This window comes from Melanotaenia boesemani, chromosome 23 (assembly GCF_017639745.1).
Source record: "Melanotaenia boesemani isolate fMelBoe1 chromosome 23, fMelBoe1.pri, whole genome shotgun sequence".
In the NCBI taxonomy this organism is placed as follows: Eukaryota; Metazoa; Chordata; class Actinopteri; order Atheriniformes; family Melanotaeniidae; genus Melanotaenia; species Melanotaenia boesemani.
In genome coordinates, this window is record NC_055704.1 from 4,990,001 (window position 1) to 5,009,302 (window position 19,302).

Consider the following 19,302-nt stretch of genomic DNA (forward strand, 5'->3'; position numbering starts at 1 on the left):
CAGAAACATTTCAGTTCTTTTTGCCAGTGATTAATTGTTCTGCTCTGGTTTATTGTTCACGTAGAAATGTGGGACAGTGATGATAGACACGGTACGTCACCTGCCTGCACACAAACGATGCGTGTGTGTGTCGGAGTTGCCATAGAGTGTGTACGCTGCTTTCAGTTGAAAACATGAACCAGAGATTAAGCCAACGACTGTCTTCTGAAAATAAAAATGAAAATTATAAAGGCTATATGCACTGCTGGGACTGAGCTGCTGACACAAAGACTTAATCCTGTCTGCTTGAAGAGTGCAGCGTCAACACAGTGTCCTCCAAGCGTCACCGAAATTCTCCAGTGAAGTACAACTCTGGACGTAGCACTCACAGTTTCCCCATACGACAAAAATATGGTTTATCGTCCACGTTTTCAACACAAGACAGCTCCACGCTTTCGTAATATCCTTAATCGAACACTTATTGCAAGATGAGACAAGGATGAAAGACATCAGTAAAGACGCCACGTCAACGCTGTCCTACTGATCCATCAGAAGCCCACAGCCAGCAGAAGGAGCTCTTTGACCTGGTCAAAAGATTCAGAACAGTGGCAATTTTCATGCATTTGGGTCAGGAGTTGACTGGTGTTTCACGAGGTCTCGGTTTCACCATCCCTAACTCCTATGACACAACCTTACTTGTAAGCACACTTTTTTATTTTCATGATGGAGCCAGACAGATATGCGGAGCTGATAAATTTAATTTCGAAAAGCGAATACCCCAAAGACTGTGACAAATACCAGCGGTACATGCTCAAAAGACGAGCGGCGAACTTTTGCGTGGCAGGTAAGCTACATTAGCTTATGACATTAAATCACTCACATGTAGTTAAATGTGTCATTTAAATGTCTTAAAACCCAAAAAGTCCCTTTTAATGAATGCCTTCCCCCTACTAGACGGGCAGCTATATTACGTTCGACACAGGCTCTGAAAAAGAAGTGAAGGCCAAAGTTGTGTGTGGTGCATCTAAAGCAAACTTCCATGAAATTGGTGCACACTGCGGCCAAATCAAAACCAGGGATGCCATTTGCCAAAGGTTTTATTGGCCATCCATGACAAATGACATAAATAAATGAGTATGTTTTTTTTTTTTATCATTGTCATTGTTATTTTATTTCATAATCATGAGAATGGAAGACATATCCCAATCACTTAATAGTTTTTTTTAAACCTTGGAACAGTGAAAAATAGAGGTATGTAACAGGGTTATCAGCTCAGGTGTTTCTTTTGTGGCTTAATCATCTCTGTTGTACTCTCTTGTACTTTTATTGCTGACCTAAATTATTGCCTTAGACTGAACTCAGCCTCTATTTTCTTAAAAGTAAAATTATAGAAAAAAAATAAAAGATAAAACTCAGACATTAATACTTCCATATATGAAACATCTTGGTGACCTTATAACAATGTCAAAATATTTTTTTAACTTAAGTTAATCCAGAGGTAAGTATAATAACATCCCTATTATGCACATTTTATTCTTTGGTTGACAGGTACACAAAAAATACACTGCATATCACTGATTACTTTCTTCTCTTCTTGTGTGGCAACAACAAAACAAGCAAACAAAAAGATTTGAAAAATGTATAACCAAAAGATAAACTATCCTCCACAGGTATCAGAGTGCACTGTGTGCCAACAACACGGGTCTGGTCTGAAGGTTGGCACAGATTATAAGCCGATCAAGGTCTTTCCTCTTTTGACTTAATCATATCTGTCATTGAAGATATTTAAGCACATTTTCATAACAATCCCATGTTGACACTGCTTTTCTTCTTCAAAGAATAAATGACAAGACATGTTATATATTGATGATGATCCCAATATAACTACTTGCTATTTATTTCTATTTGTGCAAAAGTAATTACTGATCTTTTCTTTCACAGACAAAACATCCATTTGAGCTTGTGGGCATGGATTTGATTGGTAGGCTTGTAGTAACTGACCAGGGACACCAATCTTATGGATAAGAAAGAATTTCTTTGCTAGCACTCTATTTTTGTTCTTTCCTTTAGAATATATAATTTATTCTTATGTCAACATGTATCTGCAGGTGAACATCTCATCCACTCTGGGTTCTTTGGTAGATGTTATAGAGGCCTGGAAAGGCAAAGACGTCCACGTCTTGCTGGCAAGAATTGGACCTTATAAAATATTTTTCTGGGACATAAACAGGACAAACTAGTATTCCTCTGTGAGATTAAATATATTTATTTGCTTTCCCCCAGCTGATAAATGCCTACCTCTACAAACTCATAAACACAATGACAAAGGAGGCAAGCAAGCGCTCGATTGACTCATATACCATGACTGATATATGGAGAAAGAAAAATACACGACTGAAAGTAAGAAAGTATTGGTATTTTGCTTTGCTAATATAATCTGTTAAAACTTTTATAATGCTAACAATTTTTGTGTGTTTGTTGAAGTGTGACCCTGCGTTGTATGACATAATTCTGGGAGCAGTTAATGAGCCCAGACACTGGATATTTACAGTAAGTTTCTACTTACAGATTTTTTGGGTTACTGGCATAAACAAGATAAAGAAAAATGATTAAAACTCTGAGACTGTACAACCTTCACAGTTCCAAGTTAACTACACACACCCCTGAACGTCATACCACAAAAAACTGACATTTTTATTGTTTATTTTTTTTCTTTTCTAGGCCATCTTTCCATCAGAAAGAAGCCTTGTCCTTGACTCAGCGGGAAATGTTCCCTCCAAAATTAAGCAGCGTTTGGAGTTCACCAGGTAACATTAGTGTTATTTAATTCCTGGTAGCTCTCATAATCAACCTCATCTTCTGAAATTGGTTTTGATTTTTTTTTTTTTTCTTCTTTGTAGGTCATTCATGAGGCAGAGGAATTTTAAAATGTCCACGTGGGATGCCAGTGCTGTCCCACATTCCCTGCAGAAGGATACAACATCCTGCGGAGTCTTTGTTTTGAAAGTATGTTTATTTTAACATTTGTCTGACTTATTGCTTTTCATATTAATTTAAACATTAAGCCAATGTTTTGCCTTTATCAAACTAATCAAGACAATTATATATATGTACATACTGACCATTATTTAATTGAAATTTGTTATCAGTATGCTGAGAAAGTACTGGCAGAGGAGTCCTTCATCTTTGACGCCAGGGCAGTGGAAGGCTACAGAAAGGAGGTGGCATTGACAGTCATAAAAGAGACTGGTATGTCTACACTTTTGAAAATTATTGCCTTCTTATCATACAAAAAGTATTAAGTTCAGACCAATTTTAATATAGCACAATCTCATACCTATAAAAAAAACATAAATCTGTCTATAGTACTGTCTGCTGCATGGACTGATAAATAGCCTAAACATGATATGAAAAAAATGGTTATAACTCAAAGCACTCATGAACAGTCTGGTTTGTAGTCTTAAATTATTGCTGGCCGGGCAGAAGCACAGATGCTGTGTACAGTGTTATTGCAGTGAAAATAAAATAACATCTCTCATCACAACCTCCACAATATGTAGTATTTTCCAGAAAATGTCCATCCATTTTCCATACTGCTCATCCAGTTCAGGGTCACCTGAGTTGGAGTCTATCCAAAAAGGCTCAGACAGTGACACCACAGACTCAGTGAGCATTCAAAATAAGTGTTTTTGTTTTTCACTAATCTGATTAAGGACTGAACTAGTGTTGTATTGAGTTCCAGAGGTTGAGATGTCAACAATTACTATAGAAAAGTGTTAAAATCATTTCAAATATGTTTTGGTTGCATGAAACAGGTGAAATCCATATTTACAGCCATTGATGTTAATGGCATAATCATACACATTCCACTGTGCCACCACCTTAGAAAATTAAATATTTTACGGTACATATTTTATAAGATATGATGTACTGATAAAGATTTTGCATACCCATCCTAGGAAATTGCATTAGAAACCTTGCATTCATATTATTAAAAAATCTGGTTACAGATTGAGTGTGAGCAGCGTCAGCCGTGGGAGCAAATCATTCAACTGTGTCGCTTGTAAAAAGTGATGTGTGTCTGCAAAAACATCACTTTTTGGTGATAGACTCCAGTCATTTTTAACTCACAGCTTTACGTTCTCGAAATATTTTCTGAATGTTCTTCGAAGTATTGAAATGTGTTTGTGTCATTATAAAGGGTAACTTTTGTGTATTTTTTGTAAGGAATGACGATATTTAGGTGTGTTTATTATAATGCACATACAGTAAGGTCACACATTGTGATGGCTATCAGAAATGGTGACCTGGGTCACACTGGCTGTGTGAGGGTCACATAAAATGTTAGATGGGTCCAGGCTGCAGTGGGGAGATGGGAGAGTGCCTGAAAACACTTTTATAAAAGTCTGGGTTTATTATAATGCTCATACAGTAAGGTCACACACATCGGTTAAACTGCTAATGTTAAACTCCCATTAATATGGAAATATTTGTGAATTCTTTAGCTTCTTTTTCCATGGCGATACTGTTCAGCTTAAAACATAAATAAATCCATGTTCTACATGTTCTAGATACCGTACAGTTACAGTTTGCTATAGGATACTATGGCAAGCTCTTCTTTCTGAAGTTAGATGATAGTCAAATTAACTAACTCAGAGGTAGTCGACTACTTCATCCTTCCGTAATTTACGTAAATGCTCTTCTTCTCTCGTCTTTTAAGACGGTCATACAGAAAAAAAAACTATCATCACTGCAGTCATAGAATCTGACAGGTCACAGATTTTGGTGTAACACCGGTTTTCGACTGCTGTCACATCACAAAGAAAAGTGAGTCAACTGAGTATTTACAAGCCACTACCTGTACCCAGTCCATTAAGAGAAATCTTTGTTATCTCTTTTTCAATAGGCCATCTGTCCCTTGACGAAATGGGGCTTCATCAGGCTACTTGAGCCAAAGTCAAAACATAAACAAAAGAAGATGCTTGCCTTTTTCTCCAGAAGCATCAGTCTTTGTCATACCCAGACCAGATTATCTTAGGTTGGTCTTCTAGGAAAACTTTCCTTTTCAACAGAATGGTCTGAAGATCAACTAAAAAGCTGAAATGCCCGTAAAATGTTGTTTAAAAAGCTGAAAATAAATACATACATCTTACCATTAATGGTGTGAGTGGTTGGTTGGAAGTGTACTTTGAAGTGCAGCTTGTACATGCAGAAAGACATTCACAGTAAAGACCTGTGTGCGAGCGCCTCTGTGTGTGCGCGCACGCGTGCGCGAGTGTTTTCCTACTAGCTATTGGTTGAGGTTAAAAGGGCGGTTAGCATATATTCGAAACATTTAGGTTAAACATTTAGATTTAGATATGAGATTTAGCATTTAGATTTAAGATTCAATATTTAGATATATTATTTAAGATTTAAATATAAGATTTAACATTTTGATAGATTAAAAAAAAAACAATTAATCCTAAAAGGGGAAATTATAACATAACATTTAGATTTAGATGTTCTATTTGACCATTATATATGTGGTTAACAGTTATGTTAAATGTAGGAAAATGTAGGAAAAATGTGCTAAATGTGAGAAAAGTTAGATAAATGAAAATGTGTCAGCTACAACTTTTACACTGAATTTTTCACTTGGCATTTCTGAATTAATAAGAAAATCCAAATCCTCCACATGTCGATTAGACCTCCTCCCAACCATCTGCGTCCTCACTGGCACCTCTAATTACCCACATCATTCACTCCTCCCTCACCACTGGACTGGTTCCCTCACTGTTAAAAACAGCTGCCATCAGCCCTACACTTAAGAAACCTGGTTTGGATCCCAACAATCTCAACAACCTCCATCCTATTTCCAATTTCCCATTTATTTAAAACATCCTGGAAAAAGCAGTTGCCTCTCAGCTCCAAGCTCATTTATCCCACAACAATCTGAATGAACATTTTCAACCTGGTTTCCGCCCAAATCTGCATTACTTAAAGTCACTAATGACCTCCTCCTGACAGCTGATTCCGGTCTCTTATCTATTCTCATCCTCCTTGATCTGAGTGCGGCCTTCAACACCATTTCCCACTTCATCCTCCTGGCTAGACTCTCCTCCATTGGCATCACCCACAACCCCCTCAACTGGTTCAAATCCTACCTCTCTGGCCGCACTCAGTTCATCCAGTTGAAAACATTTACGTCCCAGTCACCACTAGTGTGCTCCAGGGCTCTGTCCTTGGGCCCCTGCTGTTCATCATCTACCTCTTCCCCCTCGGTTATATTTTTAGAAAACACCACATACATTTTCATTGCTATGCGGATGACACCCAGCTCTACCTCTCCACCAAGCCGAACTCTACTCTCCCACCATCCTCCCTCACAGATTGTCTTCAAGAGATTAAGTTCTGGTTCACCTCAGCAAAACAGAAATGTTATTATTAGGCACCAAATCCACCCTCTCCAAATCTGACAGTTTCTCCATTCCCATTGATGATTCTTCCATTTCCCCTTCCCCTCAGGTAAAGAGTCTGGGTGTCATCCTCGACAGCACTCTGTCTTTCACATCATATATCAATAACATAAACCGGTCAGCTTATTTTCACCTTCGCAATATCAACCATCTCCGCCCCTCCCTCACCCCTCCGCCATACTCGTTCACAGTCTTGTCACCTCCCATCTCAACTACTTTAACTCCCTTCTGTTTGGTCTTCCCCAAAAAACATTTCATAAACTTCAACTGGTTCAGAATGCAGCAGCCCGGGTCATCACAAGAACCTCATCCACCCATCACATCACCCCTGTCCTGCAGCAGCTCCACTGGCTCCCCGTCACCTACCGCATCCACTACAAAATCCTGCTGTTCACCTACAAGGCCATCATAACCTCGCTCCTCCCTACCTTTCTGATCTCCTTCATGTCTCCATACCAGTCCGTTCCCTCAGATCCTCCCCCCGTCTCGCCTTGTTACCATGGGAGCAGAGCTTTCAGCTGCTCTGCTCCTCATCTCTGGAACTCCCTCCCCCCAGACCTCCGTAACTCAGATTCTATTCAACTCTTCAAATCTAAACTCAAAACACATCTGTTTAAACTGGCATACTCACTGTAATATTTCACACTGCTTTTTCTTATTGTTTTATGCATCCTTTAATTTATAAGTGTAATTATTTATTTGTTTTATTCTTGTTTTGTCCTGTAAGGTGACCTTGAGTGTCAAGAAAGGCACCCACAAATGTATTATTATTATTAATTACCATCTGTAATGATTTTAATGTTTTATGTAAAGCACTTTAAATTGTGCTGTACATGAAATGTGCTGAAATAAACTGCCTTGGAGCAGGCCACGCCTCTAACCACCAGGTAAATCTCGTGATCTTCGCTCTGAAACTTAAACTCTTCGGACAGAAGAAGTCATGAATTTCTTTACCATGTTTGGACCGAACCTGAACTCCTGCAGGAATTTGTGATCGGTGTTCTGCTGCCGGCCGCGTGGGTCAGAGCAGTTCCGGATCGGCTTCACTGTTGTCATGGAAACGGTTTCGCAGCTGTTCTGTAACTCTGCTCGGTCTGTTTCAAACAGCCCAGTCGAACTTTCTTCAGCTTCTAACACCAGAAAACGGATAATCGGAACCAGCGGCTCTTTAAAGTTTCTTTCACTGCCGCAGCAGAGGTGGACGAACCTGTCCGTCTAGGTCCGCTTCAGACCCGAAGGTTCGGCACCAGCTCCCCGAGACCCGGTCCAGCTGAGAGGAGAGTCTGGATCTCGGTTCTGGTTTTACAGAAGCTGGACCGCCAGCTTCTTGTCGGAACCAGACTGTTTTTATTGTTTTCTGAAGAAAATACTCACCCTGTTGCTGGATCCTGGAGCTGCAGCGGCTGCGCAGCTCACCTGGACAGGTGTGTCAGGAAGTGAGCTACAGCCGCCGGGGGGAGGGGCTCAGCCTGGAAACATAACATGTTTGATGAGGAGAGCCAAAATCAGATATTTGCTTTAAAAAAACGGGGCCAGATAAGCATGATGATTAACCCTTAAAACTCAATTTTTTATTTACTAAAAAACACAAAACAAAAAACTGTGTGTTTACAAGTTTAGCTGCAGCATGTTTTAGAAATGTTCCAGCTCCAACACACCTGATTCCAGTTTATAAACGTCCTCATCAAGTTCTTTGCACCATTAACAGGTCAATTATTTCATTCAGGTGTGTAGGGTTACCTTTAAAACCAGTGGGTCCTGAGGACCAGGATTGAGAATCTAAACCAGCTTGTAAAAAATGGAGCTTTTAATTCCAGTCAGCATCAGACATGATGTTTCCAGCCTCAGCTGTCGGGTTCTGATGCTTAAATGATGTAAAATGAAGGTATGAATAGATATAGCAGCATAAAGACCGATCAGAAGAAGCAGAATTTATTACTAACAGAACTTTGTAGAAATAACACACAGATCAACAGTGACCAAGCCTTTTCTCATCTCATCGTTCTCTCAAGTCTTGGCTTTCAGGAGAAAAATATTGTTATTGAAACAAACACACAACAGAAACTATTTCCATGTTTTCACTTTTTCCTAATTTCCAGTTATTCCTGCTACTATTTACCTGCTATCCTCACTAAACCAACTCAGCTGCTTTTTGTGGATTTCAGGGTGAACTGTGTTCACAGTGGTTTCTGGAAGTCTTCCTAAGTCCATGCACTGGTTTCCAGTAGATAATCATGTCTGCTTGTAATACAGAAGATCACCAGCATCCAGCCTTGGAACTCTAATAGAACTCTTTATTCGGTAAATATGCTTATATTTGTATTTATCACCTGACTTGTTTAACCGTTACAGGGATAAAGAGGTTAACATAGGGACAGGCTTGTATTAGACCTTTCAGTGTAGTAAAATAAAATGGTAAAAAAATATAAAAACATGACATTATCATGTCCCCACTACATAAACCCCCAAACCAATCCAATAACAAACACAAATTCAATTTTCCTGTTACTCATCGCTGCATAATCAATAAAGAACCCTGTCAAAAAAAAAAAATTTCTAATGGTTTCATGCCTCTACACGTCCTGTCTGTCCATCTTTCTGACAGAATGACAGAGGTTGGTCCGGTACTTCCACCCGGGGCTACAACGCGTCATTAATGCCGTCTCTTCTGCCTGTTGTTCTTCACCGGCAGCGCACACTGATGCTGCATGCTGGTCTGAGGAACATTTTTCTGAAAATGTTTCACAACGTTAAGAGACAGTTTGTCTGCGATTGGGAAAGGGGCTTGTTCCGAAAATAGTTGTCTGGTCCAGACCATGGTCCGGACCGCTGTAATGAGTGGTCCCTGCCACTGTGTGTCAACTAAATCAGTAGGAGCTACATTCTATACATTTCAGATACAAATATAAGAAAGGCTAAATATTATTATTAGTATTACATTTTTTATGGAAGAACAAAATCCATCATACATAAAAAAGACATTTGGCAAAAGAATATGAAAAATGTATTAGCATTAGATTTTAATTCATTGGTAGGTAGGATGCCAATATTTAAACACAACTGATATGAAAAAGGCATTGTCTTTGTAATGGACTTTTTGGACGTAAATGGAAATACTTTATCAACATTTTTCCACTAAATTTATTTTTTATTTTCCTAAAATAGAATTCATTAAGGTTTGCAAACAATTCCTTTACCCCTGGTTATTGTCTTACACAGTGGTTTGCAATATTCTCTTCTGAAGTTTAACAGAAATTACAGTAGGACTTAATTTAATGAAAAAAGGGTGGATTAACAAACTCAATACTACACTGTTTTAATCTAAGATGTTCTATAATTATGATCAACACATCAGACAAACAGATTCTAAACTTTTCTCAATGATAAAGCCCAGTCTTCCTTCCTACCTTCTGCAATCAGACTTTACAACTCCTCTACCTGTCAGAGCCACTATTACACACCTGAGTATATCTGTCACCTTTTGCACACACCCATCACATTGCAGTTATGTATCTTTGCATATGCTAAATATGAAAAAAATTATATGTGTATATATATATATGTATATATATTTTTAATAATATTGTTAGTTTTATAATAATTTATAATAATTACTATCCATCTATCTATCCACCTATCTATCTATATCTATCTATCTATCTAATTCCTCTTTCTGGGTTTCAAACAACCTGAACTTGGTGGTTTCTTCACTTCCTGTCGGACATTGCTGCAACTTCCTGTTGCTTCATGTTAACAGAAAAGAGATGGAGAAATAACTGGAGAGAGAGAAGCGACACTCATCCTCGGTGTCATCACACCAGCTGAATTTCAGCTTTCTGAGGTGCACCTGAATGCCTCTGGAAGTGAAGCTTCATGGAAAGCATTAAAACATATCATAGAAATAAAGGAAGTGATTGTGTTCCTCTATAGCTCTGCTGTGAAAACTGTGGTCACATCAGAGAGATATGAGAAATAAAATGTCATTTCATGTATGATCTAGATCAGTTCTGGTCCATTGTCTGGTGGTAGTGGTATACTGGATCCTGGTGTTGTAGTAGGGAGATCACCCGTTGATGATAAAGAAACCTGACCCGTGGATATCTTCCAGAGAAATCTAGACCCGACCCAAGCAATAGCAATTGCATTAAAAACTAACTTTTAAAAGAAATAAAAGAAATTTACAAACTATGTTGGTTCATGACGAACCAGAAGATCCTGAATGGATTCTGGTCCTAACCATTCAGGTCTATGTAAACTAACAGCAGGATTTTGTTAATTAAGTTCTTTGCCAGACAGGAAGCCAGTGTTAATATCTGAGGACTGGAGTTCTAGGATCTGCTTTCCTGGTCTTAGTGAGGACTGGAGTTCTAGGATCTGCTTTCCTGGTCTTAGTGAGGACTGGAGTTCTAGGATCTACGTCTCTGGTCTTAGTGGGGACTGGAGTTCTAGGATCTACTTTCCCTGGTCTTAGTGAGGACTGGAGTTCTAGGATCTGCTTTCCTGGTCTTAGTGAGGACTGGAGTTCTAGGATCTGCTTTCCTGGTCTTAGTGAGGACTGGAGTTCTAGGATCTACGTCTCTGGTCTTAGTGGGGACTGGAGTTCTAGGATCTGCTTTCCTGGTCTTAGTGAGGACTGGAGTTCTAGGATCTACTTTCCTGGTCTTAGTGAGGACTGGAGCAGCAGTGTTCTGGACTACTTGCAGCTGTCTGATGCATTACAGTAGTCCAGTCTACTAAAGATAAATGCATGGACCAGCTTTTCCTGGTCCTCCTGAGTCATCAGTCCGTTAATCCTCGATATGTTCTTTAAGTGACAATAGGCCGACTTCACAACTGTCATGAGTCCTTTCCTGTGGAATAACTTGTGCATGAGGAATCAAAGTTACCTGCACGTCTGAAGAGTCTCTGAAGAGGTTGTAAGACAAAATTAAATTGTGATAGTTTGTCCTTCCGGAACATGGTTCAGATTTTTGTATGTTTAAATTGTATGAAAACTTATTATGGCAAAAGCTTCACATGACACAGTCTCGTTTATACTGGGATTAAATCTCCATGTTCTACAGACTGGTTTATACTGGAATTAAATCTCCATGTTCTACAGACTGGTTTATACTGGGACAGACTGGTTTAGATTAGGAGAAACCAGGCGGAGCAGTTTCTTCTAGTTGTAAATGTAAATGACAGAAAGTTTTAAACAAATTTCAGAGAAAATCTGAGTCACATCAACATGGCTCCTGGTTCTGAATGAAGACACAACTCCGGGTTCAGGTCTGAATCCTTTCTTTTATAAAAACCAGGTTTCTATGGACCAAGGACTCCAGAACAGGATCAGGACCTAAAGTCACGGACCTGGTCCCACAGGCCAGGATCTGGTCTCACTGAATGACAGTGGCGCTGACGTCCACCTTCAAGTCCTTGGCAACAAGTCCAGAGGTGACGGGATGCATCGCAGCTCGATGAGCCAGAAACACCTGAACAGCTTCATCACGAAACTTATCGAAGAGGAAGACCTCCCTGATGAAGAGGAAGAGGGGGTCAGAGAGGAGGAAGGGCAGAAGGTCAGAGAGGAAGAAGAGGAGAGGAGGTGACAAGATGATGAAGGTTGATCTACCTGAAGAGGGGTCGGGTGAACTTCATCCTTCCCTGCTCCGTGGCCATCTTCAGCGCCATGGGAACCGCCTCCTCCCACCTAGACCGGACACACAGCCTCAGCCACCTGGAGGAAAACAGCCAATCAGAAAGTGGGTTTGTGAGGAGGGAGCGGGGCTTTAACAGGTACAGGTGAACTCACCTGAAGCGGATCTCTGAGTTGGTGAAGGTGTTCAGGTTGTAGACCTCCTGCATCTTCTTCACATGGGTCAGAGGGACAGGATCCTGGGGGAAAAACCAGGGAGGTGGATCACAGGTGGACCAGAGAGGTCCCAGATGGACCAGGGTGGACTGCGGAGGAGTATAGTGGGCTGCAGTGGAGTACTTTTTGGGTTCCTACCTCCTGAAGCAGCAGCGACAGAAACTCGATGAGTTGGTGGGACGACAGGGTCTTCACGTCACACTCCTTAAAGCTGTTCAGGTCCTGGTCTTTAGCCTGAATGTGGACAGGAGACAAAGGTTTTAGTGCTTTTACAGAATCCATCAGATCTAGTCCCCATCAAGTCTAGGTCTCACCTTAATCCACCTATGTTTCAACGCGATGCAGGCGTCCGCCAGCGTGGTGTCATACCTGAAACAGAATAAGGACCTGTCAGAACAAACATCAGTTTTAAACAGGACCAGATCTAGGTCTGATAGGGTCCACTTACTGAGGCTTAACAGGAGGCATCCCAGGAGTGGACATCCAGGCATTCCAGTCCACTGAGTTCAAGACATCCACCTGAGACAACACCCGGTATTATTACCTGAACATCTAAACTCCACCCACATGTCCAACTGGAGACAAAATCAATCAGGTAACATTGATCTTTTACTGATTCTGATCAGAAATGCCTCATTGGACAGAGCGTCCAGGTGGTCCTCACCTTGTCTTTGAAGTAGGTGAACAGGTAGTCCTTCCACTGGTCTGTGGTCACGCTGCTGTAGGCAAACATCTGGATGTAGGACTTCACAAAACCCATGAACACCTCTAAGGGACACAAACAGGTGAGTCGGCACGGGATGCAGGTGTGTGGACAAGTATGTGAGCGATGGACACAGATGTGACAACAAGTGTGTGAGCGCGGGACACAGGTGTGTGAGCGTGGGACACAGGTGTGTGAGCGCAGGACACAGGTCTGAGCGCGGGACACAGGTCTGTGGACGACGTGTGTGAGCGTGGGACACAGGTCTGTGGACAGGTGTGTGAGCGTGGGACACAGGTCTGTGGACAGGTGTGTGAGCGTGGGACACAGGTGTGTTGACAAGTGTGTGAGCGTGGGACACAGGTCTGTGGACAGGTGTGTGAGCGTGGGACACAGGTGTGTTGACAGGTGTGTGAGCGTGGGACACAGGTGTGTTGACAAGTGTGTGAGCGTGGGACACAGGTCTGTGGACAGGTGTGTGAGCGTGGGACACAGGTCTGTGGACAGGTGTGTGAGCGTGGGACACAGGTCTGTGGACAGGCGTGTGAGTGTGGGACACAGGTTTGAGGACAGGTGTGTGGACATCGGATACCTGGCCCCCCCATCAGCTCCTCCAGGTGGTACAGCAGAGCAAATCCCTTTTCATACGGCACTGAGGAGAAGGCATCATCGGGGTCCACGTCCTCCAGACTGGGGACCAGGTTGGTCAATGGGTTGTTGGGTCCAAACGTGTTCACCTGGAGGATGGAGAGCACAGGTGAGCAAGAAGCGGACGCAGCACCAACCTGGATCAGGTGAAGACAGGTAAAGTTCTTACAGAGTCCTGCAGGTCTTTCCAGCCCCCCATGGCCTTAAATTGTCGGAATGGCTCTCCCTCCAAACACCTGCCAATCATCCTCTCCAGGTAGACCGTGTGACCTTCGTTGAGCCTGAGGACACGTTCAACGCCTGAGACATGACTGGCTGACCACAACTCATTGCTTGTTTGTTTGTTTGTTTACCAGAAATGTTCCCAGGTCTTGTTGGTCACCAGATTTCCAGTCCAGCTGTGGGAGATCTCGTGGGCGATAACCTAAGCGACACAAACACACCTGTTACTATGGCAACAACAGGTGTGGGATAGGCAGACTCTGGTGTTTTACTCACATTGGACAGGGATTTGTCTCCAGCCTGGAAAAAACAGAGACAACTAGTCAGGACAACTGTCATAGATACAGAAAGGAATCAGCTGACTTTGTTTATGTTTACCAGTAAAGTGGGCGTGGCAAAGGTGAGGCAGGGGTTCTCCATGCCGCCGTATGGGAAGGATGGAGGAAGAACCAGGACGTCGTACTGCCCCCACACGTATGGCCCCGCCAAGTCCTCCGCCATCTTCAGCATGGTCTCAGTCTGAGGGACATGTGAACATGAACCAAGTGATTTTAAGGACCAGAGGACACCTGCTCAGTTGCTTTGGAAACTTACCTCAGAGAACTCAGATGCTGCTTTGTCCACAAACTCCTTCTCAGACCAGACTCTGGACCGAGGACCGATCTGCCTGTCAGCCAATCAGAGCATAGAAACATTGTTTCCTGCGCAGGTAACAAAGTGACACAGGTTGACTGCGGATGGAAACACTACCTGTTCTCCAGGGCTCCAACCACAATGGCTATCAGGTAAGATGGCATAGGGACCTGAGAAAAGGTGCCAATCAAAGAGAAATGACATTGACACCTGAGATCAGGTGACAGTTATGTAATATATAACCACAAAACTTAGGACACCAACTGGCTGTCTGAACCGGTAGATGAGACGACTGTTGTCCTGAGGATCTGACTCCTGTCCGTCCCTCACAGCACTCATTACTGCCACCAGATCTTTGGGGACAGACACCTGAGGGACAAGTAGAAAAATATACCTGAGAGACAAGGAGACAGAGACACCTGAAAGACAGAGACAGACACCAGAGACTCAGACAGGCAGACATCTGGGAGACAGTGCGTGTGTTACCTGAGCATAGTAGGTATGTTTGATGGATGGGCTGTCCTGACAGGGGACCATACTCCTGCAATGGTTAGCCTGTATGACAGAACACAGGGCATAGCTCATGTTTACATTGGTTCTGGTTCTAGTGCAGGTTCCAGTTCAGGTTCTAGTTCTGTTTCCAGTACAGGTACCAGTTCTAGTTGAGATTCTGTTTCTGGTTTTGATTCCAGTTCTAGTTCGGGTTCTGGTTTCAGTCCGGGTTCAGATTCTAGCTAAGGTTCATGTTCTACATCTGGTACTAGTATTGGTTCCTGTTCTGTTCTAATTCAGGTTCTAGTTTTTGTTCCAGATCCAGTTGTGATTCTAGTTCAAGTTCTGGTTCCAGGACAGGTTCTAGTTCTAGATTAAGTTCTAGTTATGGTTCCAATTCTGATTCCAGCTGAAGTTCTAGTTCCAGAGAAGGTTCTGGTCCTGGGTCTCATTCCAGGTCTGCTTACAGTTCATGTTCTAGTTCCAGTTGTAGTTTCAGTACTGGCTCTAGTTCCAGTTCAGGTTCTGGTTCCAGGTCCTATTCCAGTTCCAGTTCAGGTTAAAGTTCTGTTTCTAGTTTCGTTAGAGTTCTGCTTCCAGTTCAGCTTTTAGCTCTTGTTCAGGTTCTAGTTCTAGATCTGGTTCCAGTTCCGATGCGAGGTCTTGTTGAGATTCTATTTCTGGTTTTGGATCTGGTTTAGGTTCCAGTTCAGATTTCGGTTTGTGTTCTAGTTCTGCTTCTACCTCTGGTTCTAGCACTCCAGTTCAGGTTCTAGTTTTAGCTGAGGTTCTAGTTCCAGTTCTAGTTCAGGTTCTGGTTTTGGCTGATGGGCCAAAATAACAGCAGGAATGTTCCTGTGATTGTTTAGAAAGAATAGACTGGATCAAACCGGTTTAAACAAGTAGAAAGAGGAAATCTGGACATTAGTTGATCAACATGAAAGTTTCTCAAAGTTTTATCCCAACAGCAAAACCACAGAAGAAGAAGAAGAAAAAAAGAAGACGACAGGGTAGCTCTTTCATCATACAAACGGCTGACTCCTTTTAAAAAAGGACACAACTGACAGATCAATCACCGATTTCTTTTTGTTTGACTGTCTCACAACAAGAAGGGTGCTGGTTCAAGCCTCGACTGGGGGAGGTTTGAAAAGTGCCTTTCTGTTTGGAGCTTGCATTTTCTTCCCATGTATACGTGGGTTCTCTCTGGGTACTCTTGCTTTCTCCCACCATCCAAAAACATGACGTTAGGTTAACCCAGTGGTTCTCAAACTTTGTCTGATGCCGCCCCTTTTAGAGAAATAAACATTTCCATATGTGGGGAAAATGTGTGTATATATATATATATATATATATATATTACAGCAGCGCTTAATTAATGGCATAAATTTTTTTAATTGCGCATTGAGTTTTTTTTTTTTTTTGCTGGCCGCTGGCTTTGACAGAAACATGGCGTCCATGTCTCGCTTCCCTGCTGCAGCAGTGCGTCTGATGTAATCAGGAGAGAGCGGGTTTATTAAAATGAACTTAAGAAAGAAGAAGAAGAACCAACAATTATCTTTGTCTGTCTAAACCCATGCAGATGGCGGAACATTGTGAAGAAAAACTGCTGAAGAACCACATTTTTATTTCCATTTTTAGGTTTTAAAATAAAGAAAAACATAAAACCTTTATAAAAAGAGGATAGACAGACTTTCTTCTAAGGGATGTAGATATTTGTGGAAAATGTGGAATGGGAAAAAAAAGTCCCTGGTTTCCAACCTAATGACAAGAAAGATAGATTAAAAAATAATTTAGCCACATATTTAGAGACATTGTGGAAGGTCCAGAGAGACACTTGCAGCTCCAGAGTCACAGGTTGAAGACCCCTGATGTCGTGTTTGTAAACCAAAATTGACTGCATTTTCTTTATATAGCTGTAGGCCTTCTTTTAAAGGAAAGAGACATTTTCCGTGTAACAATGCGATTAATCGTGATTAAAAATTAAAAATTTTAATTGTTGCCCAGCACTAAAATATATATATAAAATGGATGGATATATGGCTGATTTGTAATGAGCAGCTCATTTTAATTAAACCCTGGGTGTAACCTGACAGGTGAGACTCACCTGGCACTGGCTGAACAGGTAAGGCTGCTTCTTCCCAGCAGTCTGTTCAGGTGTGAGCCACTGCAGAGCTGATGCTGACGGAGACGTCTCATAGGTCACCTCCACGATGACATGCTGCCCCCTGATTGGGCCACACAGACATATGGGTTACATTCTGTCCTGGACAGATGACAGGACAGGTAAGAAGACGGCAGGGTTACCTGGACAGGTGGAAGGGGAGTGTGATGTCCAGCGGCGTCCCCTTGAAGCTGTGTTTGGGCCCCAGACTGAAGGGGGCCAGCTGCTGGTTGACAGTCACCGAGCGGATGTCCAGGTCTCTGGTGTCCAATGTCTGCAGGAGATAAAATCAGCACCTGCTGAATCAGCTGACCTACCTGCAGTTATCACACCTGTCCTATCAGGACCAAGTCTAAGGCCACTGAGTCTCAGGATAAACGCACCTATCGCACCAGGTCTGCCTGCGTGTCAAAGTCCAGAGACTTGCGGGAATCAGACTCTGACCTAATTTCAGTCACATCAACGCCGTAATTTTTCACTTTTACACCCAAACCCCATCAAAACCGCATCTAACTAGTCCTGAGTTCCGATAGTCAACCTGTCCAGTTAAACCAGTTCATCAACACCTGCATTTTACCTGATTTACTCACAAGAACCTCCGTCAAAGCTGCGTGTCAACAAATCACAACTTTATCATCGCCTACGCTCATTTAGCTGCAGAGGCGAGCCCAGACCCGGTCACAAAACCAGAACCGGTCACAAAACCAGAACCGGTTGCAAACCACCGGGCGCGTTACCGGGTGGCAACACACGGTACGTGTGTAGCGGCTTTTAGCGGGACCGGAATGGCCTGGTGACCAGACTCGGATAACGTTACCAGGACAGCGAAGCGGTCCTCCAGCGCTTCCACGGTGAGCTGCACCTTCCCTCGGATAACGTGCCTGTGGAAGTCCACGTGCAGAAACAGGTTGAGGTGTTTGGTGAGACAGCTGGAAAAGGAGGAGAAGGAGCAAGGGTCCGCCATGATGATCTGCCCGGCATCTGCTGACAGACTGAAGGAGAAGACACACACACACGCCGGTTTTCTGCCGGAAACCGCTGCCTGCGCTTCCGGACTGGCTTTTCACAGCGAAAGGAGACATAACATTTTCTTTCAAAGTTGTAATGTTTAAAAAAACAAACAAACAAAAACAAAACAAAACGAAACAAAAACTGTTCATTGAATTTCTAATGCTCTATTTTAGTTTGTTCACAACACAAAATTATTTTTTTACAATTCAAATTTTAAAAATGAAAAAAAAGTCTAATTTCTGTTTTCAACTATTTCTTAAACTTACTTCGGATTCTGATAGGAAGGAGAGAATGGTGAAGATGAGAAAGATCATGAGGAAGAAGATGAGGATGTTGATGAAGAAGAGCATGGTGAGGAGGAAGAGGAGGGTGGTGAGGAGGAGGAGGAAGAGGAGGATGTAAGCAGGAAAAAGAGGATGGTGAGGAAAAAGAGGAGAATGATGAGGGTTGTGAGGAGGAGGATGGTGAGGAAGAAGAAGAGGATGGTGAATAAGAGGAGACAGAGAGAATGATGAGGAGGATGGTGAGTAGGAAGTAGATGATGGTGAGTAGGAAGAAGAGGAGGAGGAGAATGACGATGTGAGGAGGAAGAAGAGGATGGTGAGGAGGAGGGGGAAGGAGATGGTGAGGAGGAAGAGGAGAGTGGTGAAGATGAGGAAGAGGAGGTTGGCGAGGACTAAGAGGATGATGGTAATAACAAAGAAGAGGATGTTAAGGAGGAAAAAGATGATGGTAAGGAAAGAAGACGAGGATGATAATGAGGAAGAGGCGGATGATGAGGAGGATGAGTAGCATGGTGAGGAGTAAGAAGAGGTTGGTGAGGAGGAGGAAGAGGGGGATTGTGAGGAGGAAAAGGAAGATGGTGAGGAGGAAGAGGGGGACTGTGAGGAGGAAAAGGAAGATGGTGAGGAGGAAGAGAAGGATGGTGTGGATGAAGCGGATGATGAAAAAGAGGAGGATGTGAGGAGGAAGAGGAGGATGGTCAGAAGGGAGAAGAGGAGGGTGAGGAGGAGAAAGAGGAGGATGGTGAAGAGGATGAAGAGAATGGTAAGGAAGAAGAAGAGGATGGTGTGGAGGAAGAGGAGGATCGTTAATAATAATAATAATAATAATAATAATAATAATAATAATAATAAATGAATGA

At 42.3% G+C, this 19,302-nt stretch overlaps 2 protein-coding genes across 4 annotated transcripts in view; both read right to left on the reverse strand.

The window, feature by feature from the left end:
* svopl (SVOP-like) overlaps window positions 1–8,301 on the reverse strand; it is a 23,001-nt gene extending 14,700 nt beyond the window's left edge. The window contains exons 1-2 of one of the 3 annotated variants that reach the window (XM_041976899.1): window positions 8,096–8,296; window positions 7,812–7,906 (exon numbers count right to left, since the gene is read on the reverse strand). The gene's annotated coding sequence lies outside the window, so the exon portion shown is untranslated. Of the gene's footprint in view, window positions 1–7,811 lie in introns of all 3 variants that reach the window. The other 2 variants (XR_006009216.1, XM_041976900.1) reach the window with 2 other exon arrangements.
* A 3,399-nt stretch (window positions 8,302–11,700) lies between these two features.
* lta4h (leukotriene A4 hydrolase) lies at window positions 11,701–18,184 on the reverse strand. Its single transcript, XM_041976956.1, has 19 exons — window positions 17,965–18,184; window positions 17,291–17,421; window positions 17,091–17,211; window positions 14,981–15,049; window positions 14,759–14,863; window positions 14,612–14,664; window positions 14,456–14,528; window positions 14,240–14,380; window positions 14,138–14,161; window positions 13,993–14,063; window positions 13,809–13,920; window positions 13,584–13,728; window positions 12,953–13,056; window positions 12,737–12,807; window positions 12,603–12,657; window positions 12,427–12,522; window positions 12,229–12,311; window positions 12,049–12,153; window positions 11,701–11,951 (listed from the first exon to the last, which is right to left on the reverse strand). The coding sequence occupies exons 1-19, from the start codon at window positions 18,109–18,111 to the stop codon at window positions 11,813–11,815; spliced, it is 1,845 nt and encodes a 614-aa protein (XP_041832890.1). The 5' UTR covers window positions 18,112–18,184; the 3' UTR covers window positions 11,701–11,812.
* Between the last annotated feature and the right edge of the window lie 1,118 nt (window positions 18,185–19,302).

Excerpts from the sequence above, each read along its gene's own strand:
- lta4h (XM_041976956.1), bottom strand. The coding sequence starts at position 18,111 with ATGGCGGACCCTTGCTCCTTCTCCTCCTTTTCCAGCTGTCTCACCAAA. Across the intron at positions 17,422-17,964 it reads AGGACCGCTTCGCTGTCCTG|ACATTGGACACCAGAGACCT; the intron begins GTAACGTTATCC and ends TATCTCCTGCAG. Across the intron at positions 15,050-17,090 it reads ACCTGTTCAGCCAGTGCCAG|GCTAACCATTGCAGGAGTAT; the intron begins GTGAGTCTCACC and ends TCTGTCATACAG.